We start from the raw sequence: 27,837 nt of genomic DNA on the forward strand, positions 1-27,837 counted from the left end.
TGTGTTTGTGGGTGAGGCACACAAGGCGCTAGGGTTGTCCATGGGCCAACTGGGGAGATCCATCAGTGGGGCTTTCCCACAGGTTCATGGATGGGCTTCTTGATGGGGTCCACCAAGCAGTTAGTAGGATCCTTGTTTGCCCTCCAAAGTTTCTACCATGTTTCCCCCAAAATAAGACCTAGATGGACAATCAGCTATAATGAGTCTTTTAGAGCAAAAATTAATATAAGATCCAGTCTTATTTTACTATAAGACCAGGTGTAATATAATATAATATAATATAATATAATATAATATAATATAATAATATAATATAATATAATATAATATAATATAATATAATATAATATAATACCAGGTCTTATATTAATTTTTGCTCCAAAAGATGCATTAGAGCTGATTCTCTAACTCGGTCTTATTTTCAGAGAAACAGGGTATGTGCTGCTTTCCAACTCATTCCACTTCTCAGTCATAGAGCTTTCCACTTAGTACTCTGGATGGGACAAGAGAGAAATGAGCCTCTTTGGCACCGCCAATATAGCTGGGCCTATATTTCCCCTTACCCCACAGGAGAAATCATGGGCCTAGGAAGAGCTCTCTTGGCCCTAACCTGTGCTGCCTTGAGAGATAAGATAAAGTCAAACTGTTCCTCTTACTCACTCCAATGTGTTCAAACTTACACATTTTTTGCTCTAATGGAGTGCTGGGTATTCTCTTCCAGAAACCTGGTCTTCAACAAAGGCTCACTTGTCCTTGAGTGATTGTCCAAATCAGCTTCTTGGAGAGAGGTCAAGAGTAGCTGGAGCTGGTTCATGGACAAAAGCCAGTTCAGTGTCCAAAGCCAGGACTGAGGTCTGTCTACCTATTACCTGATGCACAGGTGGGAAAGACTCCTTCTGGGTCACTTGGAGAATGGTGCTAGATCCCACAGTCCCCACAAAGGCATTTTTATTAGTGGATGGACACCAAAACATTTGTTGTCGTGGGGGGATAAAAATGAGGGATGTCATATAACATCATGACGCCAACAACACTCACCTTATCTTTAAAATATATTTTAACAGCTGATAATGAAAGGTAGTTACCTCTTATTGCTTTTCATTTTAGAATTTTGTTGGCTATTCTCTTATCAGTGGTGAATTAGAATTGGGATGGGTGAAGATGAAAGATAAACATTGGGTTCTAGGATAGCTATGGGATTTGAAAGGAATGGGGACAATAGCAATTATAAGGATTGTAGAGTTGCGATCGACTTGACTGACTTTTGTTAACTCTTTTAGAAGCCTTGAAGAGAAACAAACAAGCTTCAGTTATTCATCTAATAATCCATATTTTTGTGACTTACTAGTAGTGTTTAAGGTGATCCTGGTCTCCTATTAAAAAACTAGACTCAAGATCTGTTTGTAAGAATGTCAGTGCTGTGATAAAGATGGAATGTCTAAGATGGCCTTAACAGGAAGAGGATGGAATCCTAAGACCCATAGGCAAGTCTGAAACTAATATCACCAGGATACTCTGAACAGAACAGATCCCTGCACCTTGTTAGAAGACAGCTGTCTCCCCTTAGCTAAAAATCTTGCAAGAACCTCACCTGAGACGTGTGCCTCAAAGGTAATGTTTGTCATCTTCAAAATCTAGCTTTTCCACTTCTCATCGCCTTGAACAGGGAGGCGTAGTCCCTGCTTGAGAAGGAAATACAGTCTGTCCTGATTATTCATGGACCCTATATTTGTGAATCCACCTACTTGCTAAAATTTATTTGTGACCCCCAAATCAATACCCACAGCAATTTCATGAGTATTTGTAGTCATATGCTATGGGAACAGAGCCCCACAGAGCAGTTTCCAGGCTCTCGGCCTCATGTGGAAAGGTGCTGGCTCGGGTAGTAGATGGCCATCAGCTGTGGCTAGTTGGCCGTCAGCTGTGGCCCTTGAGCCATTGGCCACTAATATAACTGTCGCAGCTACATTGGGGAGTCGAGTCGAGGGGAGTCGAGGGAAGTCGAGGAGAGAGTCGGTTGTTTGGCAGAAAGCGGACAGCAAGTCGCACATTGTATGAATCCAGCCTCCAGTGAGACTATAGTGGTATGACTCCCCTACCTATGGCTCCGTGGGTGTTCCTTTTTGGCCTCACCATGTCCTGCGTTCTTATGTGGGGAGCGGGACCAGAGTCCCTGCAGGCTGCCCCGCATGACATATGCATAGCTGCATAAAACTGGGGCGGCTTATCGTACAGATACCCAGGTGAGGCTGAGCAAGGCTACATACATTCTGCCTTCTTGTTTCAGCTCATATGTACTTTATATGAGTGTTCTTTTTCCAGTCTATCTAGCGCCATGTTGTTCACATTGTTATTTATCTTGGTGATGTTACTATTTCAAAGGACACCCAAAGATAACTCTGAAATGCTGTCTGGTGTTCCTGAGTACAAGAAGCTGTGATGTGCCTTATGGAGACAATGTGTGTGTTTGATTAGCTTCATTCAGTTATGAGTTACACAATATTAATGAATGAACCATATATATTATATAAGGTGTCTTTAAATAGCAACACACATAAAACAAGATTGTGTATTGATCAGTTAAGGAAAATGTTGTGAACCAAGGCTAGCAGGAATCTAACCCTGTATCTACCCTAGGAGTAATGGTTCCGTGACTTTATAGAACATAACTACCTCACACAACAAGAATTGACTGCACCTTATACACAAAAGGGATTTCAGGTCCTGGTTAAAAAGTACTTGCAGGAACTAAGGCAGCACCTGTGGCAGTAGATTGGTGATCGTAGAGGTGGGGAACTATAAGACTGGGTAGAAGAAATTTTATTTACATGGGGAATATCCTCGTATGCCTTGTAAGTCAATCTTCTGGCAAGCATTCCTAAAGCCAGTCAGTCCTAATATGGGTTGAGATGGCATGTTGAGCTTGGACATGACGACGCCTACATTAAGGTAGGGATACTAAAAATGCTTTGGAATAAGACAAACTCAGAAGGCTCCAGGTGAGAGAATTTTGAACACATATTTAATGTGAGACTGGAGAACCCACCACATGACTCAATTTCCTGGAAGAGCTCCGAGGATACTTTATTACTAAGGCAATGAGGAATCCATGAATGAGGGAGCTTAATAACTTAGGGCAGACAGTAGGAGACACTGCCACGGAACTGATTTCTTACTTGTTATGGAAGAGTTCTTTTAAGGCAGACTTGTAACATGTAGAAAATTTGATATAACTGGCCATAAAGTCCATCTAAACAAATTCAGAGAGTGAAATAATAGACGATGTACTGTGACAGCAATGCAACAATACTAGAAATTAGTAACAAAATCTAACAAGAAAATGCTGTTTTGTTTACATTTAGATATATGACACATTTTGAGTTAATTTTTCTATATAGTGTGACATGGATCAAAGTTCTTTTTTAATACAGATATCTAAGTGGTGCAGAACCATTTGTTTAAAGACTACCTTTCTTCACTGAATACGTAATTTTACCTTTTCGCACCTTCGTCAAGATTATCAGTGGAAAATATATGTATAGTTCTCTTTCTGGATTCTCTATTCTGTCCCACTGATCTACTTGTCTATCTGTATACTAACAGCACATTCTGTTGATTACTGTTTATGATAGTTGATTTTATGTTTCAATTTCATTGGGCTAAGGGATGCCTGTTAGAATGTTTCCAGAAGAGATTAGCATTTGAACAAGTGGACTGAATGAAGAATATCTGCTTACCCTCACCAGTGTGGGTGGGCACCATCCAATCTGTAGAGGGCTGGAATAGAACAAAAAGGTGGAGGAAGGGTGAATTCTCTTTTCTTGAGTTGGGACATCCGTTTTTCTCCTGCTTTCAGATGACAAAGCTCCTGGTTTTGGGGCCTTGGAGCTCTGGGACTTACACCACATTGGCTCCCTTGGTTCTCAGGCCTTCAGACTCAGACTGAATTATACCACCAGCTTCCCTGGTTTCTCCAGCTTGCTGACAGCTATTGTGGGACTTCTCAGCCTCCACAACTGTGTGAGACAATTCCTATAATAAATCTCCTCATATATATATAGAGAGATATATAGATATATCTATATCTATATCTATATCTATATATATGATATCTATATCTATATCCTATTAGTTCTGTTTCTCTGGAGAACCTTGATATACTGTAGTTTTATAATAAATCTTTCACTCAAGTAGTATAAAGTCTCCCAATTTGGTTCTTCTTTTTGAAAGTTGTGTTATCTATTCCAAGTCCTCTGCATTTCCATATGGATTTTAAGATCAGTTTGTCAATTTTAGAAAAAAAACAAAACTGCTACTATTTTGCTTGGGATTGTATTGAATCTATAGAGGAATTTTAGGGAAATTGACATCTTAACAAAACTTAATGTTCTGATCCATGAACAGTGTATCTCTCCATTTATTTAGTTCTTCATTAACTTCTTATAGAAATGTTTTATAGGTTTCAGTTTATAGGTCTTGCACGTCTTTTGTCAGATTTATTCTTAAGTACTTCATATATTTTATGCTATTGTAAATTGTATTTTTAAAATTTCAATTTCTAATTGTTTCTTACTGAAATACAAAAATACAATTTATTTTAAAATGACCTGGTATCACATAATCTTGCTAAACTCATTATTCCACCGCATCAGGTAACATAATATTCTGGAAGATTTAATTAACAACAAAAAAATCTATGATTTTATGACAAAGTCCACCACATGTTTTGGAGGGGAGAGGGGTAGTCCATTACAGCTCACTGTGGAGAAATACTAGTCTTTATTAACACTGTTAAATAAATCCTCTGTAGTGAATATTGTTGTTTTATTGAGTGTTTGACTTTTCTCATCTTTTTTTCGTACTGGGAAATTTCTGCTTCTCGATTAATGAGTCTCATGAAACTGCTCATCAGTTGCCTTCTACTGGATAAGAAGTAGAAACTTAAACCAAGGTAGGCCAATTGAGTTCTCTCCTTAGAAACTGAATTGTGGGATAAGAAACAAGACTGAAAATATTATGAATGCTGTTGTTGTTCCATTGGCTAGTTCATGGGAAATGTCATGCAGCAACCACTATTTTCACTTTTTGGAGCTTCCTGATTCCTGAGTGTGCCAAGCCTGGTTCTTCAGCATTCTTTTCCTTTCCACAAGCATCTATATATTCTGCCAGTAAATTTGTTTTGCTTATATTAGCTAGAGTTAATTTCTAGCATGCAATCAATCAAATTGATACTCCTCTTTCTTTCTTGATCTCTGTGATTGCATTTCCTGGTTCTCTTTCAACTTGTCTGACCACTCCAGGTTTCTTTTAGGACTCCTTTCTTCTGTTCTATAACTGTCCATTGTTAGCTGCCTTTTCTTTGCATTTTTCTCTTTGTGAGATTTCATTTAGAGCTGTGGCTTTGACTCTCATCTTTATACTGTATTCACAACTCCCGTATTGATCTAACTCTACATTTGCCCATTCATCATCCCCATATAGATGTCACACTATCTGCTCAAACTCTGTATGACCCAAGCCACAAATCTCTCATTAATTAAGAAGCTAGTTTCCTCTCCTTCATTCCCAAGGTTATCGATTCATCCAGGATGGAAAATTGATTATTTTCACTGTATTGAGCATCTATTCTTTTTTGTCTACCCTGCATGAAAATTTCTTCTACAAAATTGCACTTCTCTTATTCCATGTCAATCACAATAGCCAGCTTCCTGTCTTCATAGGAATGCTCTTGTGACCCCTACAGAACCAATACATATATTTGTAATATATGGATATTGGGAAAGAAGGCACTGCTTTAAGTCGCTAAGTGGGAGTATATACTCGTAAATCTGTCACGTGGAGAGAGGCTGTCTGCCAGAACAATGTATAAATGGAATTATGGTGGATAGGTGAAGGTATATTGCCTTGAACTCTTGGATCTATCTAAGCATAATGTCATATCCATTCTCGACTTTCCAGTTCTTCGACCCTATAAATTCTGCTTATTTTTTCTTAAGCCAGTTTGAATTGGGCATCTAACATTTGTATTATGCTGAAGAACCCTAATAGTTAAGAAATCCTATTGATCTTATATTCAAATGTCTCACATGCTTCCTTTCTTTTCTCTTCCACTGCTGCTGTACTATTAATACTAAATAACTTCACGTTATTCTTCTATCACAACAGCTACCTTACAGGTCTGCTTGCTGCCAATCTGTTCATCCATTACATTAATCACACTGCTATCAAAGTTAGCTTAAATAAAATGTGGGATTATATTACTCCTTTCTTTAAATATCTTCAATGGTTCTCTATTGCATAGCGAACAAAGTCCATATTTTTTAAACGGCACGTTACGATTTCCTTTACATTAACATGATCTAGTCTGAAACTACCATTCACTTATTTACTCATGCAACAAATATTTATTGAGCACCTACTTTTTTTCTAGACATCACTCTGGATACAGTAGATATAGTGATAATAGCTTAATTTCCAGTGGGAAGTTTGCAACTCTCATACCATCTTTCTATAACATCTAAACTGGTATGATCTTTGGAAAATTGTCATGCAAGCCTCCGCTCATCCTGGTCTTAATTCTCAAGGATATTCCCCACCCGTTTAACCACAAAATCTAATGTAAATTCTCTATATGGTTAATGATTTAGCAGCACTTCCCTTTACGTTTCCTCAGTGATTTGTTTATATTTATACTATAATACAAAGTGAATTTTATTTTACATAATTACTTACTTACATGTCCATCTTGCCTTACACAAAAACTACTTGAGGGCAGAGAATAGATTTTATTCATCTTTGTACCTCCATCATGCTTTGCACATAGTAGGAATTCATTAAATTTGTTGTAATCAAATGATTACATGTTCAATGATTGTTCAATGATTGTTGTTGAAACATAAATACAAGAAAACACTGAATATTATTGGGGTTGGGGCACAGGGTTACATTTATTGCCTATTATATAACAAAAATTATCCTAGGTGCTTTTCATAGGTGGTTTAATTTAATCCATATAACTTCACATCTTGGAAAACTAGGGCCAAAGGAAATTGCATAATTTATGTGAAGATCAGACATAGTAACCATACCATAACATGCACTCAGATTTTTTTTTACTACAAAGCTCAAACCCTTTCTAACCACTCTGGTTTTTCACTATCATTAACATGAAAATAATTTTAATTTAGTGGGCCAGATACACCTTGGTCAGAGATGAAATTCAATTATCAAAGCAGAGTTTTCATGAAAGCTCTTGCCCTATCTGTTTGATTTCATGAACAAGCAAATGTTTTGTAAATTTGGGTGTTATTTTTGATCTACAATTACTGTCAAAGAATGCATAGCACAAAATTGAAATAGCAGAAAGTCAGCCATAGTTTTGATAAAACACACTAATAAAATCAGAATATCCAAAACAGACATATACCTTTTCTCAGAAAGTGTATTACATACTAAGAAAGGAAAAAAATGTTGGTTTTGTTCTCCCTCCAATATTTTGCCTTTTTTTCCCTTAATGTTTTCAGTTTGTATTCCAGTCACTATGCAAGGGATACGCTACAATTCTGCTCTGGTAGAATTGCTCGTTTTTGTTGACTTTGAGCAGATTACTGAACCACAGTCAACTATTTTAGTCTCCTCATCTGTAAGGGAATACCCAAAAAGATGAATACCGAACTTCAGGTAATATTTGTTATTGAACAAAGGGATCAGAATTATTCCCAATAAGAAAACTTTGTATTGTTCTAGAATGATTTGAACAATTATCATATTTGTAATTTATTACCTATAAAATTACTTCCTCATTTCAGAAGTATTATTCTGCCCTTTGTCTAATATTTAATGTGGTATCATTTGGTTTAGGGCATGCAATACAGTACAGTAATGAAATATTAGAGTATGTAACTTACTAGTTGTCATTCAAAATCATCTTATGATTGTTAAATAAATTCTCACTTGTACTTATTTGATGTATATTACAACATAAAAACAAAATCACCTGGTCACATTTACCAATAATTTTCAATCCCAGCTTATCTGTCCTAGTGATGGTAAATGAAAACCAAGTATTTCTGACATACAGAGGTTTTTTGAGGGTGCTTTACTTTAAAAGGACTTGGAAATCAAGTTGATAATACAAGTAAAAACTACAAATAAATAATAATTTACTTTTTTCCCCACTTTCTAGCTCGAGTGAAGAGCTGACTCTAGAAGGAGAGGCTGTTCTTAAACCCTAATTTTCTCATCTGCAAAATGGGGATAATAGAACCTACTCTTAAGGAGAATTGAGATTACACTGGTATCACAGAGGTGGCATATAATCTAGTGCTCTGCCACTTACCATTTGCGTGACCTTGGCTTTGTTACTTCACTTCTTTGAATTTCTTGTTTTATTCATTTGTAAAATGGAGCTAATGTAATGTTGTTTTGTTTATGTAGTTTGTTGTGGGGATCAGATAAAAAAAATGGCATGTGAAACTACGTTTATAAAGTACTAAAAAATATAAGGATGATTATTTTCAAAGAAACTACCACGGGTACAGTTTTCCCCTGCTAAATAGTGCTGCATGTTATTAGGTAAAATATTACATGGAAGGGGACTCAAAGTCTTTTCTCTGTATGACACTCTTTTTACTGCATCTGCTTTCCTAGGGAAAAAAGGTATAGTTCTATCTTTGTACATGTCTAGGTTATAGCAAAGTTATTAGTGGCAAAGGATAGCAATTGCTTCATGCAAGCTCCAATCTGCAATCATTCAGGCATAACTAGACAGTTAATGAAATGTCTGCCTCTTCTATAATGTAAAAAAAAAATAAAATAAAATACTTGAAACAGTCTTTTAGATGCTACATAAAAAAATAATTCCTATAGAGAACTTTTTTCTAATAATGGAAAAGGAACTTTTATATAATTACAACTAAATGTGAATGTTAATTAAAAACTATTTATGAAACTATACTCTTTAAAATATTTTTATCAGAGCAGCAGTGATAAACTAATGTAAGAAACAAATAATAGCATAAGAAAAAAGCAAAATATTTCCAATGGTTGATCAACTTCTTCTTGATTAACAATTTACTTTCTTAACCAACGATAAAGTTAAATTGAGAAAGGGAAAAATTTTGTAAAGCTGAATATTTTGCTTATTGATTTTCCAGGATGTGGTTATTACGTATCTAACTCTGTAATCATTGTCTCCTTTGCAAATTAATGATTTACTAAACAGATGGCTGCCCTCTTATGAGACACCTAGAATTCAAAATTATGTTAAGGGACAAATTATGCATATAACCACTATTTTATTATTAAAGCTGGTCTCTAAAAAGGCATACATTTTAAAACTCACCCAAATATGTAAAGTATGAGTATTCCACGATCCTATTATGATACCATCTAGAACAGAGTATATCAAAAAGTTGTCTTTAATTTGGTATATACCATGTTTCCCCGAAAATAAGACCTAGCCGGACCATCAGCTCTAATGTGTCTTTTGGAGCAAAAATTAAAATAAGACTGGTATTATATTACATTACATTATACCCAGTCTTATATTACAGTAAAATAAGACTGGGTCTTATATTAATTTTTGCTCCAAAAGACGCATTAGAGCTGATGGTCTGGCTAGGTCTTATTTTCGGGGAAACACGGTATCTGGCCTAATGCTATTTACTGAACTTTCTATATATATGCAGGGCAAATTGTCACATCCACAAAACAAAACTAAATGTGATTGAAAGGAGGAGTGCCTCAGTGTTGCAACACTGTTGCATGCTAACACAAAATCTCATAATATCTAGTCCAAATCCTTTCTTCTATTACTTTCATATTATTTGGATTTAATAGAAACCTAGAAAAAAATATAATGAATTTCTTCAAGAAGTAAACTTATTGTGCATGTATCTTTTCAAGTCAATGGGATTTCAGATAGGGATAAAGAAGTTTACCACCACATCCACAGGCTTTTGAGCAACATGATGGACAAAAGGTCAGACTGTGGAACCCCACTACCTAGGTTCAAATCCTGCTATCCCCAGATAACAGCTACGTAACTTTGGGTAAGATGCCTAAATTCTCTGTGCCTCAGTTTGCTCTTAAGTAAAACAATGATATTAAATCAACATGTCTTATAGGGTTCTTGAGGATCAAGTGAGTATCGAACTTGGAATACAGCACGTGATATAAATGTCTGTTAAAATGATTTAACAGAACTGGTAATAAGAAATGGCAGGAAAAGCTTACTGACAAACTTCTACATTGCCACTCCATTTTTATCAGTAATGAAAGATATATATTTTTTAAATTCTGAGAAATTTCCTTGGCTTACTTTCAAGTCAACAGGTATCCATTAGACATGTACTGCCTTGGGGATACAAAATAAATTTATGTGGCCCCTACCACTCGGGAAGTTGAAATCTTTCTACACTAAATTTGGAATAAATACAGCGCAAAGTTCAAAGGAACATGCAACAACAACAAACACTAGAATGCCACATAAATAACCCAATACGTACAGCTATTCGCAAATTTAAGTGCTCTAAGATATATATTAATAAAAACGCAACTACCAATTGGGAATGCATTTATTTTGATATCGACACAGAAAGCTACAAACCATGCAACATAATAGACATCCTGCAGAAATAGCATTTTCCTTCATCTCCGCCAGAGATGTCTGACAAAACCTGCGAGACCAATCCCTCCAAACCACCGCGAGCTAAGGCTGCACGGAAAACATCGAAAGGCTTGTGGCTGTTGCCGAAGAACCGGGAGGACAACGTGGTGAACTCGGCGAATACCTGAATCTGCAAGGTGACGAGAGGATCCTGATCACCGTAGGGACGGGGTTATTTCCGCGGCTGATGCTGACCAGTCCTAATGGCCCAGAGGCGAGAACGGGGGATGTCCCCTCGCCAAGTGATCTACCTGACGGTGCGGTTCTCTGCAGCACGGGCTGTGTGTAGCAGGCAGCCTGCGAACGAGGAGCCGCCGCGACGAAGGGCACGAAGCTACCCGAACCCCTGCCTGGCCTCGGGCGGCTCCGCTCCAGGACTCTGGCGACGCCAGGCTACGCGTTGTTCAGAGCTAACGGTTCTCCCGTCGCCACCCACATCTCGGGGACGGGCCTCCGAACACCAACCCCGGCGACAACATCCGGCTCGGCGGGCTGCGGACTGGCTTGTCCGGGCCACCCGGGTCCACCTTCCCCAGGCCGATCCCCCACGGTCGGCCCTCCGAGGCCCGGGCCTGTACGTCACTTCCGGTGCGCGCGCCCGCCGGCGGAGAGGGACCCGGACCCTGGCGGGGCGCGCGGGGGCGCGTGGGGAGGGCGGGGCCGGGGAAGGGGGAGTGTCTGCTCGCCGCCGCGGCTGCCGCCCGGCCGGAGGAGTTCGCTGAAGCCCCGCACTCAGAGTCGGCCCCGTCTTCCCGCCGGTACTCTGGGCATCAGCACCGGGAACACTCACCGCTCTGACCGGTGCAGAAGCGGGAGTTGCCTCAGCCTTTGGAGCGGCGGGGACGGCCCCAGCCCCGATTTCCCTCCCTGACCCCTTCTTTCCATCGCCCAGTCATGGGGAACGCGGCGACCGCCAAGAAAGGCAGCGAGATGGAGAGCGGTGAGTCAAGGGCCGGGTCCTGGGACCCGCAGGGGGGGCCGGGGCGGGGCACCGAGCTTCCCTCCGGGTCGGTGCCCTAAGGCTGCGGGCATGGTCCAGGCCTCGCAGCAGCCGCAGGGAGCTGCTGCTGGAAGGGGCCCTGGGGACCAGCTGCCTTCCTCCTCCACCTCCCTGCCCCCAGCTCCGGTCTGAGGGCTGAGCGCGAAGGGCCGGATGGAGAGAGGAGGGAAAAGTGCGGTCCTCGCGAGTCCCTGTCTCACTAGAGCGAGGGGGACTCACACATTCTGAAACACTTCCCCAAATATGGTCGGGATAAAGAAGTCCCTTGTACCATCCCAACCCTTTCTGCTCCCTCCCCACCCCCCAGCCACTTCTTTGGGAGCTACAGGTAGTGCTGTGGGCAGAATTGGCTCTTTTCCCTCCATCACGGTTGCAACCAAACCTTATCACAAGGTGAAGGCTGCTAGTCTAGCTCCCCGCAGGTGAGGTTAATCCTGAGTGGGCAACTATGTTTTAGAGATCCTCCCTCTTCAGATCAGGAATGGAAAGTACGATAAGACTCAACAGCAACTTTATCCATTAGAGAAAGAAAACAAGGCAGACTTGCCTTTTCTTAAGAGTTTCAAGAATCTGCTACAATCTCTGTAAAACTTAAAGGTCACTCGGAGTTGAAGAGCTTACAGAAAACGGTGGATTTCTTCTGAGAGCTGAAAGTGCAGGCACAGCACACTTTACACAAAACAGGGCTATACGAATATCCATCCATCCATCATCCATCCATCTATATATTTAGTGGGGGTGAAAAAAAGTTTTCCTCCCAATTTCTGAGTTCTAACTGCTAATAAATTCACATGAGACAGAGTAACAGGAGAAAATCTCCAAAATTTGTTATGGATCTACATTTGGGGGTGCCATAAGATGAGAGACCTAAAGATGCATTGGGCAGTTGAGGTTTATATGCCATTTTGGATAAAAGAGAAAGGGGCAGAGGTCTGGGATTTCAAAGGAAAAGTAGGTTACTTACAGGTAGATAAAAAAAAAAAGCAAAGGTGGTAAACAAATTCCTGCTGGGCCACCCAGAAACAACAGGGCAGAGAGGGAAGTCTAAGAAACAGGCTTTTCTCCCTGTCTGTCACATTTAGTTTATATTATGATGCTTCCTTCCTTTAAGCAGGTTTTTCTATCTGAATACCTTTAGGCAGATAAAGCCGGAGGGCCAAAGATCTTTTTTCTGAGTCTTTTGTTTCTTAGTAACCAGTTTAGAATCAATATCCCAAAAGGCACATTTTGGGGTGGCAAAACTTTGGTTGCCCTTTATATATGTATCAGGATTGTTGTATAAAAAAATAAATAAATGGTTTGCCTTTGTCAGATTCATTTCAGATTTTAAAATTCAGACTGACCAAGTAACAAATGGTATTTGTTATAGCACCATGAGTAAATTACATCACAGCACACTTGAGGGAATGTCTGAAGATTTTTTCTAGTTTGTGTAAATAGTATCTCTAAATGCTTCTATGTTTGTAACATGTTTTAGGCCAATTTTGTAATTTAGCATGAAGGAAATAACTCTTTTTCTGTATTAAAGCAGAATTGATTTGGAAAGATTTAGTCATTCATTTTGTTTAATATGAGTAGTGAGATCAGATTAAATGCTTTATGTTTCACAAGTAAGGTTTTGGTGTTAATTTTCAGGAGTTACAGAAAAGTTGGATGTACTATCATGCAAATCATCAAGAAACACCTTATTATGTGATATGGAGATTTAAAAAAACCAATGTAGAGGTAGAACTTTGTTATCTTTGTTTTTTAAAATTGCACAAATGTAGTAACTAAATGTATAGAAAGTATAAAGAATATAGAAAGTGAAAAGAATTATTTGTTCCTGATGCGTTATTTTCCCTTTTAATTTAAAGCTATATTAATTTAAGCTAAAACATGTGTTACTTGTATTACAAAAAGTGTGCTTAGTAATTGAATCATATCAGTGATTTTTATTAGCAAGTGCTGGCCTATACAGTGTTTATATTTTTAATAATGATAATAGACTCAGCTGTGATCTACAGTACTTCCCCCTTATCCATAATTTTGCTTTCTGTGGTTTCAGTTACCCTGGTCAGTCACATTCTGAAAATATTAAATGGAAAATTCCAGAAATAAACAATTCATAAGTTTGAAATTTGTGCCGTTCTGAGTACTATGATGAAATTTCGTGCCATCTCACTTTATCCCACCCAGGACATGAACTATTCCTTTGTCCAGTGTATTCATTACCTGCCCATTGGTCACTTAGTTGCCATCTTGGTTATCAGGTCTACTGTCAATGGTATCACAGTGCTTGTGTTCAAATAACCGTTATAGTAGCCTAGCACTATGTCCCAATGCCTGTGTCACTCACCTCACTGCATCTCTTCACATAAGCATTGTATCGTCTCACATCATCACAAGAAGAGAAGGGTGTGTATGGTACAATAAGATATTTTGACAGAGAGAGACTACATTCACAAAACTTTTATTACAGTATATTGTTATAAGTGTTCGATTTCATTATTAGTGACTATTGTTAATCTCTTACTGTATGTCTACTTTATCAATTAAACTTTATCGTAGGTATGTATACCATGTTTCCCAAAAATAAGACCTAGCCGGACAATCAGTTCTAATGCGTCTTTTGGAGCAAAAATTAATACAAGACCCAGTCTTATTTTACTATAATATATTATAACATAAGACGGGGTCTTATATTAATTTTTGCTCCAGAAGACGCATTAGAGCTGATTGTCCTGCTCAGTCTTATTTTTGGGAAAACACGGTACATAGGAAAAAAATAGTATATGTAGGGCTCAGTAGTATACATGGTTTTGGGCATCTACCGGGGGTCTTGAGAATGTATCTGCCATGGCTAAGGGGGAACTACTGTATTTCTGTTGTTTCTTATTAAGTTACCAAACCAATTCTCCCCTAGACAGTATTAATTTGAAGCTCATATTTATGGGATAACCTTGGAATATTTATAGAAAACAGAGTGGAAGCTTTAAATGTTTATCTAAATATACTTAAATTATTCCTGTGAATAAATTCCTTCCTAAGCTTTGTTAGTGACAGCCTACTTCTTAAGGATGTTTGCCAACTTTTTATGTAAGTTTATTAATGGAAACTGAAGGTCATTATGGTAGTTTGAATAAATCTTGAAAGTGGTGAAAAAAAAAAACATAGCAAATAATGTCTCATGGGGACAGTTATTTGAAATGTCACATGTTGGTCAGTTTGTAATTTTTATTTGGAGCAATGTTATCAGGCACTGCTGCTGCTGTTCTGTAGTGAACAAAGAAATGTTATTGACTATCTTAAAACTTAATGAAAGAACAGCTTTACTATTATATATCTAACTGTTCTGTGTATTTTTTTAAAAAATTACTCTTGAAAATATATGCTTTTCACAATTTGAATGTAATTATTTAAACTTCAGCAGATAGACACATAAAGCATAAAGTTTTAGAAATGTAAGTAATCGCTGGAATGATTACACTTCAAAGCCAAAGAGCCTGATCTCTGAAGAAGCTGGAGTTGAGATCATACTAATAGTGATATCACAGTAAGAAATAGATTCTGGTGCCCTGACTCCATTCTGTATCACTAAATAATCAATTAATACATATATTTTCAAAATGTCTACCAAGTGTATTAGTTTCAGTTGAAGACCCTGTGAATAAAAACTCAAGGAATTTACTATTTAGTGTAAGAGAGAAAATATACATATAAAAGTTAACTGGAAAGCGAAATACAGTACTAGTGCTAACATTGTGGAAAGTGAAGTTAGAATTCTAAAAACTACCAATAGGAAAATGATTTGAAAAGCTGATTTAAAAATATCAGGTTGGTTGAGATTTGAGGTTTGTTTTGGACCATGTCTTATACAGGTGACCCTGGAATTTAGTTCTAAAAATATTCCAGAAGAATGAAGCTGCGCATAAAGATATTTGAGAAGGATCCTGGTTGGCTTTGACCATCTGGTGCTTATGTTGTACTCTATTGAAACCTATTCCTCTGCTCTTAAAATTAAACACTTTCTGGGGTAAGACTTGTAAGCTAGGGAGATTCCATTCTCATTTCCACAGTTTCTGGAGACAGCGTTAAGTTAGGTACCTATTGTACTATAGTGAACTAGGAATTTGTATTGATATGTCTTAAAACTTAATGAAAGAATAACTTACCATTACATACTTGTTTTGTGTATTTTTAAAAAATTACTCTAAAAATATGCATTTTAAAATTTAAATGTAGTTATTTAAACTTCAGCTAACACACAAAAGCATAAAGTTTTAGAAGTTATGAGTATATAATTCTCTGAGAAGTTTTAAATTCTTGTCATTCAAAACTGTTTTACTTATCCAATCTCTCACTGTTTAATTAGCCACAGTCACCAACAAGAAAAACACATGCCACTTATTTTAACCTGGGAGGAGTTTTATTTATTTCATTAAAAAAAATGTAGACCCCACAGGTTGCCTGTGGAGCTTTGTATTATTACACTCTCATGGCAAAGGTGTTAAGGCCTGTGGGTGAAGTGTTTTGGATGCAGATTCTCTCATGACTGCAAGTAGTAGAGCCACCATGTAACCTAGGGTTTATGTAACGATCTTTGCATGTTTCCCAGAGTATCTCTCTGTCTTAAGAACTTAAGGTGAATAGAAATTAATCAAAGAAAGTCACCAGGAGACTAGGTTCAACCAAAATGCGAGTTTCATAACAACTACGTTTTTTGAAGGCTTACTATGTGCTAGGTTCCCTATGTGCTTTGCATGAATTATTTCACTTAATCTTTTCAACCCTATGAGTAGTTGAGTTATTTCTCCACTATATGGTTGAGGAAATGGAGGCTCAGAGAGCCGAGATGACTTGCCTGAGGTTACATAGTTGGTAAGTCAAGAAGCAACATTTGAACCAAGGCAGCCTAACCCCAGAACCTGAAATCCTAACCACTGTGCTAAACAGCTTCTGTATCCAGTGGAAAAGCTGATTCTAAGACACATAGCTTATACTTTACTTCATTTCAGTTTATTATGAATTATAGAAAATGTTGGTTGTTTTCAGTAGTGACTTTATTTGGATATATTAAATATCTTCAGTGAGACTCATTTTTTTATTGTACCTTTCTCTGGATTCAGTTTTCTCATCTGTACAAAGAGGAAGAGGGATTAAATTACTTTGAATTTTTAATATTTAAAAAACCATATTAAATTACTTTTCAGATTCAATATGGTATAATTTCAAATTAAGCCATATAAAGTTAATTTTATATCTTAAAGTCTTTGTTACTATTTGTATTTATTTATGTCTTCTCATCCGTAAATGTATGCCAACCAAAAAATTACTATTTGAACTTGTATTGACATTTTTAAAGTATTTAGAAATTAGCGTTTTAGCCATGGTGTAGAATAGCACTGTGCAATCATCCTTTCTGCCGTGATGGAGCTGTTCCTACCTGCGGTGTCTAATGTGGTTCACACTAGCTGCATGTGGCCGTCGAGCACTGGAAATGTGACCAGGGCAACTGAGGAACTGAAGTTTTAACACACGTGTGGCTATGAGTACTTGGTATGTTGGACAGCACGGATGTAGAACATACTAGCTGTCTTTCCATAAAAATTCCAATTCATCTTCCCAACATCTTGGGAATTTGTGGATCCTCACAAATGTGTGTAGATCAACAAAATGCTGGATTTATCTTTTCCAGCTAAGAATTAACTTATTTCTTCAGCATTTTCTCTGAATAAGCGTTTGTAAACTTAGTGAATAGATGATTATAGTTTGGGAATTTGTATGTAATCTGTAAAGTTAACTACAAAGTTAATTTATTAGGTGCTACTAGAATTAAAATTTTGTAGCTTTTAATACTGAATCTCAGTGAATATATTCTTATTGAAAATTTTTATAGATTTAAATATTGATTAGAAGCAAATTTAGTGATCTCATATCTTACTCATATCTTTAATTACAGACTTTTATTTTAAAGGAAAATCAGTAGCTGATATTTGAGATATTTGTTCCAATTCAGTGGACTGACAGAACTACTTAGGAATAGTCTTCCTAGGGTTAAAAAATAAGAAAAAGGAAAAAAAGAAAGTCAAGACAAACAGAAACACTATTTAGATGATAAAGACATGTTATGTCATCCAGTTTTGTGATTCTGTGATTCATTTGTGCATATTATCTACTTTATAAAATTATCTCATGTTCAGGAACCATTTTTCTTATTCTCCTGGTCAGTGTTCTCCACTTAGATAAAGACAGATTGTTGCTTTTCATTTTCAGTAGCAGGATAATTAGAGGCATGAGAGCAGCTTAGAAAAGTGAGCCATGGCTGAGTGGCAGAAGCAGCACGTGTAAAGATCCCACATAAGCCAGGATAGTTGTTAAGATCCTGTCAGATAGTCAGGAGTTGACCATAAATCATTTTGATATGCCATTAAATTAATAAAACAATTATTAGGTTGGTGCAAAAGTAATTGCGGTTTAAAAGGTTAAAAATAATTGCAAAAACTGCAATTTTGCACGAACCTAATATAATTTACAAAAAATTCTCTCTATATCTAGGTGATAATAAATATTAGTACATCTATGTGACCAGATTTCCTCGGGGGAAGTAAATTTTAAGTTTTTAATGAAAAAAATTGTGTTAAATAAAAAAATGTGGAATTTATGGGTGATAAATATACCCAGGTCAGTACCATATAATTTTGAGCATTTTATCTTAATTAAAAATATATTCCTTCAAGAGTATCCTATATGGTTCTTTTCTTTATTTGTTCATTCATTCCTCCACATACTTGAGCTTCTAAACGACTGACTCTAAGCAAGACTTTGAAACTAAAGATTAAACAGGACACAGTACCTGCTCCAGAGTGTCTGTTTTCCAGAAGAGGGAGACAGACATGTTAACAAATTAATGGCAAAAAACAAACAAACCAGAAAACAAAAAACTTACAAATATTTTCATGGAAGTTCAGTGGGGGAACCAATGGAAAGTATGGTCATTTACATTGGGGTGGGAAGGTGAGATTCAAAGAGGAGGTAAGCTCTGAAGTGAGCACTGGAAATGGTAAATGTTCAACAGCAGGATTACAGTGGAAAGGGGTTCTGGGTAGAGGTGGCACAGAGTGAGCAAAGATGCAAAGGTGTGAAACAACATGGCATATTCAGGAAAAGGAAATAAGTTGTCCATTATGGCTAAATGATAGAAGATGGGGTTAGTTATAGGGAAGAGAGAAGACTGTATAATAAAAGATGAGACTGAAGATATGGATAGAGGCCATATAATATAAAAGAAAGAGTGTATTTTACCCTATAAACATTAGAGAGCTGTTACAGACTTTGAAATAAGGGAGAGATACAATTTGGGTTTTAGAGAGGTGACTTTGGTGGTAATGTGAAGGTGAGTCACCATGGAACAAGTGGAGTGGAGGCAGGAAGATCAATTAGAAGACTCCCTCATGAGGGGCTTTGAGGTTATGAATCAAAGTGCTAGAGGTAGGGATGCAGGAAAGGATCTGAAATGTGAGAAATTTGGAAAACTGAGCAGACTGTACTTTACTGATAGCATGTGGGGAATGAGGAAAAGGAGGAATTGGGAACGACTCCCAAGTTTTTACCTTCTGCATTTCGTGGATGGGTTGTGATGCCAATAATGGAGTCAGAAATAAATACAAGCGGAAGAGCAGATTTGGGGGGGCATATTAAACTTGGGGTACCTGTGACATTTCTGAGAAATTTTATCTGGTTGTTTTATATGTGGATGGTCTTTTATTCTCCTGGCCAAGAGGGGTGGGGGCAGGAATGATCTTGGATGGTCAACGGGTCTTTTCCACATTTCATCCTCATTTTGTTCCTCCTTTTTAAGGACAGATGTTTAGAAACTATAGAACTATAATATCTGACAATATTTATAATATCTATAAATTAGGAATTATACCTACTAAATGCACTGATGAGAACATTATAACTTTTAAAGACACAAAATAATTTAAAGTCAGGTAAAATATTACAATCATAATTCAAGTATGCATCCTGTAACCTATTGAGCTTTATAGTCATGTGGTATAGTGGAAAGAACATGTAAAATATAATATTAACATGTATTGAATAAATATCAGTTTTCTTCCGCTGGAGTGTTTAAAAATAGATATTAATAAGTTAAGATATAATTTAATAAAAAGAACATGAACTTAGAGTAAGAAAAATCTAAATTCTGTTTCCTAATACATTCTGTTACTTCACTTTGGACACGTGTTTTAATATCTCCAAGCTATGCTGTGAAATTGAGAAAGATGGATTTGATAATGAGTCTGTGGTCTCTTCCACCTTTATAATCAAGTGATTCCAATATATGAGTATTTATGAAATGAAAGAATATAGATTTGAAAAGGAGCAAGACTCGGGCATAAATTATAGAAGGTTCTCACAAAATAATGTAGGTAGAAATGAGTCCCAATGTGAGCAAATATAAGGTAATTATCTAAGGAAATGTTTTATCTGTACCTAAAGAATGATAGTCTCTGCATTTTGACCTGAAAAACGAATTTATGAATCACTGTATTGATCTTTGAAGATACTGTCATGTTCTCATGTTCTACTACAGATAAAGGGACTATCTGAATGTTGGTCAACAGGAGAGTGTATTGGAAATAAATGATTCTTGAGCAGTTAACAAATACGGCAAGGCTCTTGGTAAGAATGTCTGTCTGAAATGACATGACAAGAAGGGGATAGGAGACAACGTGGTTAAGGGACTGATAATGAGGCTGTGGTCTACTTTTAATGTGAAACCCCTAGCACACTATGTGTAGTTGTGATATTTTGTATATGGCAGATCCAGAGAAAGTTAAGATCAAGGGCAGGTAATAGAAGTAAGAATGGAAGATCTATCGTATGAGGATAAACTAAAAAAAAAATCAACAAAACTCTTCAATTTAGAAAGATTAGAGCTGCATGATTGAAGTGTATACATCAAGTAGTATCAAGACAGAAAATATAGCATTGTTCCCTTAAATTTGAAAAACTAGAATCCATGGGCTAATCTCAAAACTTTTATAAAAGCTGGTTGTAGAGCAAATAAAAGGAAGTACAGTCAAACCTTGATAAACTAGGCTTAGAAAATAAATGTATTTAACTGATTTTGCAATCATTTGTATTAAAGGTAAAAATATTTGTACTTATAAATTCAGATAGTATCTTTAGCAATTGCTAGAAAAACTTAATGCTCTTTTACTTTTTTTAGGTTTTGTCACCCCTTCAGATTTTACAGCTACCAAAAGAATCATCAATATTAACCAATAAATCTTTTTCTTGATAATATTGTAGTTTGTTACTGTAATGCAAATGATAAATTCTCGCCCCTGATGTGGAGGTATAGCTTAACATTTTATATTTTAATCTGTTATAATTCATTCATTTATTTTTTTTAAATTCTGGGCAGTGGGAGATAAAGAGTTGTCATTATGTAGCTCATAGTCTAGTGGAAGATTTAGATAAGTAAATGAGAACTTTGTAAGAGGTGTAGTATAGAATGTTTCCTATAGTAATAGTTTGGTTTTTTACTTTTTGGTTGTAATGTAAATTAGATTCAGGAATGCTCTATAGCTTTGCAGATGAGTTTCTGAATCAAATTTGGGACTCTTTTAAAAAGAAATACGCACTAATTGAGAATTCACAATGATGACTGATGCATTAACATATTTGACAATATCTATCTTGTTTAGTGTTTTAATCTCTAGAATTTGGCATAATTCCTGGCTCATAGTGGAAGCTGAAATCATGGATAGTTAAATGATATAAAAAATTCAAGCCTATTTTAGAAATGTTTACTCCTCTTCCCCCTCAGTTGGCAGGTAATTTCTCTGTAATATATTGACTATTTGGGTACAGTAGTTGATTTAGTTGGTAAGAGGATACCTCTTTTCCTCTCTTCTTAGCACATCATTTATTCGACATTTGTATATCAAAATTATATCACTTTTAATTGGTAGGGAGAGACTGATCTCAGGCTTCAGGTAGGAAGACATTGGATTAGGGAAACTATTATGCTACCAACCTCTTGAAAAATTCCTGCTCTTTTGAGGCCTGCTATGGTCTGAATATTTGTGTCTCCCCAAAATTCGTAGGTTGAAACCCTAACCCTCAAGGTGATAGTATTACAAAGGAGACCTTTGAGAGGTGATTAGGTCATGATTAGGGCAGAGCCCTCAGGAATGGGATTAGTGTCCATATAAAAGAGGCCTGAATGAGTTCCCTGCCCCTCCCACCATGTGAGGTACAGTGAGAAGATGACTGTCAGTGAGAAGGTGGGCTTTCACCAGACACCATGTCCGCTAATCCCGTGATCTTAAACTTCCACTCTTCAGAACTGTGAGAAATACCTTTTGGTTGTTTATAAGCCATGCAGTCTGTGGTATTTTGTTATATCAGCCTGACCAGACCAAGACAAGGCTGTACCATTCAGCGGGACGTTCCCCATTCTGTTGCTGTCATTTACCAATCGATTGCGTACTTCTCTTTATTCACCAAAAACTGTAGCACCTGGCTCAGTCTTTCTCTACACTGTGAGCCCTGTATTCATCACAGGTGGCTTCAAATTCTATGTGGATGACCCATCCATTACCAGTGCGTCTCAGTTCCTCAACCACAGTTATCTTCTGTCCCCTTCTTTCTATGTCAGTGCAGATAAACAGTCTGACGAAGAACCTTGCCGTCTTTGTTAACTGCTCAAGAATCATCAATGAAGGCATGCCATTCTCTGATTACAATGTCCTCTCCTTTTTGCTTGCTTTTTAAATATTCCCATTTTGATCATTCGGTGTCAGATCCTCTCATCTATTCATCCATCAGCCCTCTCCCTTTATTTTCCTTCTTAACCAGTTTAGATTACACAGTTCCTAAAATCCTTTACACTTTTGTCTTTTTATCACATCTTTCTGACAAAAATATAACTGATAAACTCAACTATCTGATTTCTCAGTGCTTTCAGCCCAGAGCTAAGCACTGCTGGAGAAAGCCACATAGAAGGGCGCTATGAAGTCAGCCTCAGATGGGCTGGCAACATGACCTGACAATTCTACCACATTTATCCGATTCAGTCTGTCTCCCATTCTTCACAATTTCTGTTTCATTCTCTTCTCTTTATAATTCTGAACTCCCCATTATCTCTCATTCTCAGTGATGATTATGCCTCATATTTCACAAGGAAAACAAAAATATATCAGATAAGAACCCTTCAACTTCTTTGTCAAACATCCACATATTTTGTATTTTAACTTAGCTCATCTTGTTATTCTCTTACAATAGAGATTATTTGTTCCATTTATCTATTGTTACATCACACATCACTCCTACATTTAGTGGCTTAAAACAGTGGTAATATTTGTTTTGCTTAGGAAGGTGCAATTTGGGCAGAGGCTGTATACAAGGACATCTCATCTCTGTTCTGTTCAACAACAACTAGCTCAGCTCAAAGGCTGAGGCCTAGAACCACCTGGAGACTTGATCATTCATGTGTCTCCTGTTGTGCTATGTGTGGATAGTGCGAACTTTACGTGGGACACCGGCACATGGCCTCGATGTGTGGCTTGTACTTTCTTATAGCATGGTGGCTGAGTGCTAAGGGAGAGGAAAGGACAGAGCCAGGTGGAAGTTGTATCACCTTTCAAGACCTAGTCTCAGCCGACGAGCAGTGTCACTTCTCCTGCATTCTGTTCATTAGAAGTGAGTCATTTAGGTGAGTCCATATTTGAAAGAAGATGAATTAGATTCCACCCTTTGATGGAAGTTCAAAGTTTTTGACATGTTTTAAAATCCACCACATTCTACATCTTTCTCTGCAAGGCCAGTCCGTCTACCATTACTTTGGACCCCATCCCCTCCTGCTTTCCTAGGAACCTTATGCTATTGTGTGTTCTTCTCTTTTATGTTAACCTGTCTTCTTGTCATTTGTGATACAAATGTGAACTCAATTATCTTGAACTTTCAGTTTTGAGTTTTGACTCTACAGTCTCTTCCTTCCCCCTTTTTCATCTCTCACCTACTAAAGTGAACTGGCCTGTGAATGTGGCCATTTCAGTTGCCTTTGGTTGCCAGGCAGGTAATTAATTTAAATGTGTGGTAAAGCCTGAGGCCAGGATTTCTTTAAAAAGGAGAAAGTATTCTTTTTTTCCCTTCCTATGTTATAGCTACTTACATTCATCATGCAGAGAACATAACCTACACTTAATGCAGTTCAACTTTTAGAATACAACTTGTTTGAAAGTTATGGTCTGCCTATAAGTACTTCAGTGTGTAACAACATAAAAACATAAAAAAAATGTTAAAATGAGAGAGGGGCAACTGACTGAAAGTGTATGCAAGGAGGTGATTATAATGCTTGACCTTTGAATTTATACTTTTTAAGGAGTAAAAAGGAATTAGGGTATGAAGTATAGTAAAACTGATTGGAGGTCTTGGTAAGGTCTGAAGATACAGCTGGTCCAGCGGTACTAAAGGGAGTGAGCTAAAAAGAAAGATAGGTGGTGATCAGAGACAGGATAGAATGAAATGGGTCTAGGGTACTATTTTTGAAGTGAGTGTCTAAGGTAGGGTAAGGTGGGGATATACATATCAAATGAATATAGATATTAAATTAGAAAGATTAGAGTATATAGATATTAAATGGACATATATATTAAATGAACTACAAGTGGCCCAATTTTATGCGTGGTGTTAAATATAAGAAATATGTACATGTTATAATGCCTGTTTAAAACTTTTATTAAAAATCTTAGCGAAGTACTTAAAATTTTGATTTTAACAATGTAATTTTCAGATAAAAAGACAGTATGTTAAATGTATTTAAATGGCATCAGTTTTTATCTAATGGTGTGTAGCCAATGATCTGCAAAATGGCGAGAGAATGCTGAGTTGTGAGACTTAGAAATTGTGTATGAGGTGTTTCTCTTGGACCTAGATGATCAATATGTAGTAACTATAATGTTTTAAGGTAAATCCTTAACCACTGTTTATATAGATTGGGCACATTTTTTTATTGAGTGTGAAGTTCCAGTCAATGGACAACTAGAAACAGTAAATTAATGTACTGGAATAATGTTAGATTATAAGGAGAAGATTTATATTTATAACCTCAGGATCACCCAGAATAAAAAGATGGAAGAATTCAGGGAGAAATTTTAGAGTTATCCTTCAAAACTTTTAAAAATTACATAAAACAGCGTATATCTCTCTCACAATAACCCTATGTAATAGATATTATTATTGTCATCATTTTTTCTAGTAAGAAAGCTAAGGCTTAGAATAGTTAAAAAAGGTCACACAGGTAGTTAATTGGCAGAGCTTTGTGTGATGTAGCTTAGTTGATCTGATTCTAGGCCTTCATAATCACTATGTTATACTGCTCCCCTAAAATGCTGATGGTAATTTTCTTTTAAAAATTTGGAATTTGAAGCTGGCCTAGAAGCCAAAGGGCCCTTAGAAGATTTGTCTACATACTTGTCACCTTTTTAGAATATTACTTAGCCTATGTGCCAGGCACTGCTGTCAGTACTACACGTATAATACCTCATTTAACTTCATAACCTTTTGCGGTAGAAACTATGATTGCTTTTATTTTATACAAGAGAAAAATAGGCACGGAGAGGTTAAGTAACTTGTCCAAAGCCATATGGTTAGTAAGCAGTAAAGCAGGGATTTGAACCTAGGCAGTTTGATTCTAAAGTCTGTGTTCTTAACCGCATGCCATATTGGCTACTTTTCTAAAAACTTGTAAATGTTTTTTTTCATTTATGCATCTCTTTCATAATAATCTTTCCAGTGATGGTAAACTCATTATCCTATAAGGCAGTATATCAGTCAGGGTTGCACCAGAGAAACAGCATCAGTAGGATATATATTAAGAGATATAGTGCAAGGAATAGACATCAATTTGTGGGGTCTGGTTAGACACGTCCAAAATTCACAGGGCAGGCCATTAGGAAGGGCAAGCAGGAACTCTGGGGCACGGGCTGAAGCTACAGTTCCCAGGCTGAATTTCTTTAGGGAAGCTTCAGTTATGCTTGTAAGGCCTTTCAACTGATTGCATCAGACCCACCCAGATTCTCTACTTGAAGTAAACTGAATATGAACTTTAATCACATCTACAAAATACCTTCATAGCAAAACCTACATTAGTGTTTGAATAACTGGAGACCATACACTAGCCAAGTTGGCACATAAAACTGATCATCACAGACAACTTTTTTTTTAACCCCTAAGATGTGGGATGGGGTGGGGGTGGGGGAGTGTTTTTTTCCCCAAGCCAGGAATGGAAACTTCTATTTTATTTTCAACCTTCATTTATTTATTGATCACTCCTACTACCTCAACTCCACTCCCCCACCACAGAAGATACATAAACCATATTGCATGTAAAGTAAAAAATTTAAAATAAGCACAAGCCTCAAAATAAAAAGTACAGGGCTACCCCGGTGGCTCAGGCGGTTAGAGTTCCATGCTCCTAACTCCGAAGGCTGCCGGTTCGATTCCCCCACATGGGCCAGAGGGCTCTCAACCACAAGGTTGCCAGTTCATCTCCTCGAGTCACGCAAGGGACGGTGGGCTTCGCCCCCTACAACTAAGATTGAACACGGCACCTTGAGCTGAGCTGCCACTGAGCTCCCGGATGGCTCAGTTCGTTGGAGAGCGTCCGCTCAACCACAAGGTTGCTGGTTCAACTACCGCAAGGGATGGTGGGCTGTGCCCCCTGCAACTAACAATGGCAAGTGGACCTGGAGCTGAGCTGCGCCCTCCATAACTAAGATTGAAAGGACAAAAACTTGACTTGGCAAAAAGTCCCAGAAGTGTACACTGTTCCCCAATAAGGTCCTGTTCCCCTTCCTCAATAAAATCTTTAAAAATAAAACATGAAAAGTACAGAAATGATGAAACCAGAAAACCTATGCTGAGACTAGTTACTGTGAACATAAAATTTAGCACTTTTTACGTGGCAAGGGAGTTACACACTACAGAATCTCTTTCCAAATTCACTGAAATTCTAACAGGAATTGAACATGGGTTTCTGTCAGAAATTTATTAAATAAGCCTATAAAATTGATGAGATAATTGTTTAATGAAAGAGAATTCTCTGATAGATAGATACATAGATACATAGAATACTTATTTGTGTCTACCTTTTTATCCTCTTGTGATAAATAAAATGTAAAATGCTGTAAAATCTATTATTAAGACATAGAAAATTTAAAGTAATATGTCATAGACCTTCAACTAGACTAAAAGGCTTATAAAAATCTTAAGTGTGTGCCTCACAGACCCTCTCAATTAGACAGTTTGGGTTTCTAGAAATAAAGACATTGTCCCATTGCAGGCTTACATGAGGCCCAGGATAGAGAACGGTTTCTCAGAAAAAAAATGTGAATGTGGCTTTTGTCTATTGGAGTTGATTATAATTTGATAATAAGAAACCCACAGAGTTTTAAAAGGAATTGTATCACTTAGATTGAAAGGGGCAGAGAGTTTGTAATGAAAAAAAAAAAAACCCTCTGCGCCTTCAACCCCTATGGAAGGAAGCAGGCTGAGAAGCTATTCAGTTCTAAATAGAGGCCATTTCTTACGGAAAATGAAGACTGACTCAGAGATGCAGTCAAGGGGCCAGGAAGTCGAGCTAAGAGACTTGGAGAACCACTCCCGGGGCTAATCAAGGAACTGGTGACTTGTTCCCAACTGGATTTCAGAATTGCTATTGACCTATGACTATTATGTGCCTGTTGTTTTCTCCTGTTTTGAATTTCTCCCATTGCAGTCCTCCTCTTCTTGCTTCACCACTGTATATTGGGTGTGTGTTGTGTAGATAACTTAATCTTAGTTCACTGGTCTTCAGATCAAAAGAATCATAGCCGAGGAGCTGCATCCGAGAAACTGGATCTGAGGATCCCCATTTACATCTGCACCTGATTCAGATTCGGTCTTGGACTTTGAGCCAATATTATAATGGGATGAGAATTTTGGGAGTCTTGGGAGGGATTGAGTATACAAGTATTTTGAAAATAGAGGAGTGTAAATCATATGTGGCCAGAGAGTAGACTGATAGAGCAGAGAAGGCTCCAGAGTTAACTACTCTTTTCATTCAGAGGCATAGTTGATTTCTTTGCCCCTTTGAATCTGGGCTGGGTTCGTGATTGTTTAACCAATAAAA

General features: G+C 37.3%; 2 protein-coding genes across 4 annotated transcripts in view; one reads left to right on the plus strand and one right to left on the minus strand.

Moving 5' to 3' along the window:
* Nucleotides 1-10,559: 10,559 nt before the first annotated feature.
* Nucleotides 10,560-11,565, minus strand: LOC148755702 (uncharacterized). Its single transcript, XM_088789785.1, has 3 exons — nt 11,542-11,565; nt 10,921-11,495; nt 10,560-10,799 (listed from the first exon to the last, which is right to left on the minus strand). The coding sequence occupies exons 1-2, from the start codon at nt 11,563-11,565 to the stop codon at nt 11,004-11,006; spliced, it is 516 nt and encodes a 171-aa protein (XP_088645911.1). The 3' UTR covers nt 10,560-10,799; nt 10,921-11,003.
* PRKACB (protein kinase cAMP-activated catalytic subunit beta) overlaps nt 11,422-27,837 on the plus strand; it is a 104,823-nt gene continuing 88,407 nt past the window's right edge. The window contains exon 1 of one of the 3 annotated variants that reach the window (XM_019715233.3): nt 11,422-11,609. In XM_019715233.3, the coding sequence (XP_019570792.1) occupies nt 11,564-11,609 (46 nt within the window). In that variant the 5' untranslated portion in view covers nt 11,422-11,563. The remainder of the gene's footprint in view (nt 11,610-27,837) is intronic. The other 2 variants (XM_019715236.3, XM_019715232.3) reach the window with 2 other exon arrangements.

This window comes from Rhinolophus sinicus, chromosome 14, assembly GCF_057876585.1.
Source record: "Rhinolophus sinicus isolate RSI-liver-muscle chromosome 14, RSI-T2T, whole genome shotgun sequence".
Lineage (NCBI taxonomy): Eukaryota > Metazoa > Chordata > Mammalia > Chiroptera > Rhinolophidae > Rhinolophus > Rhinolophus sinicus.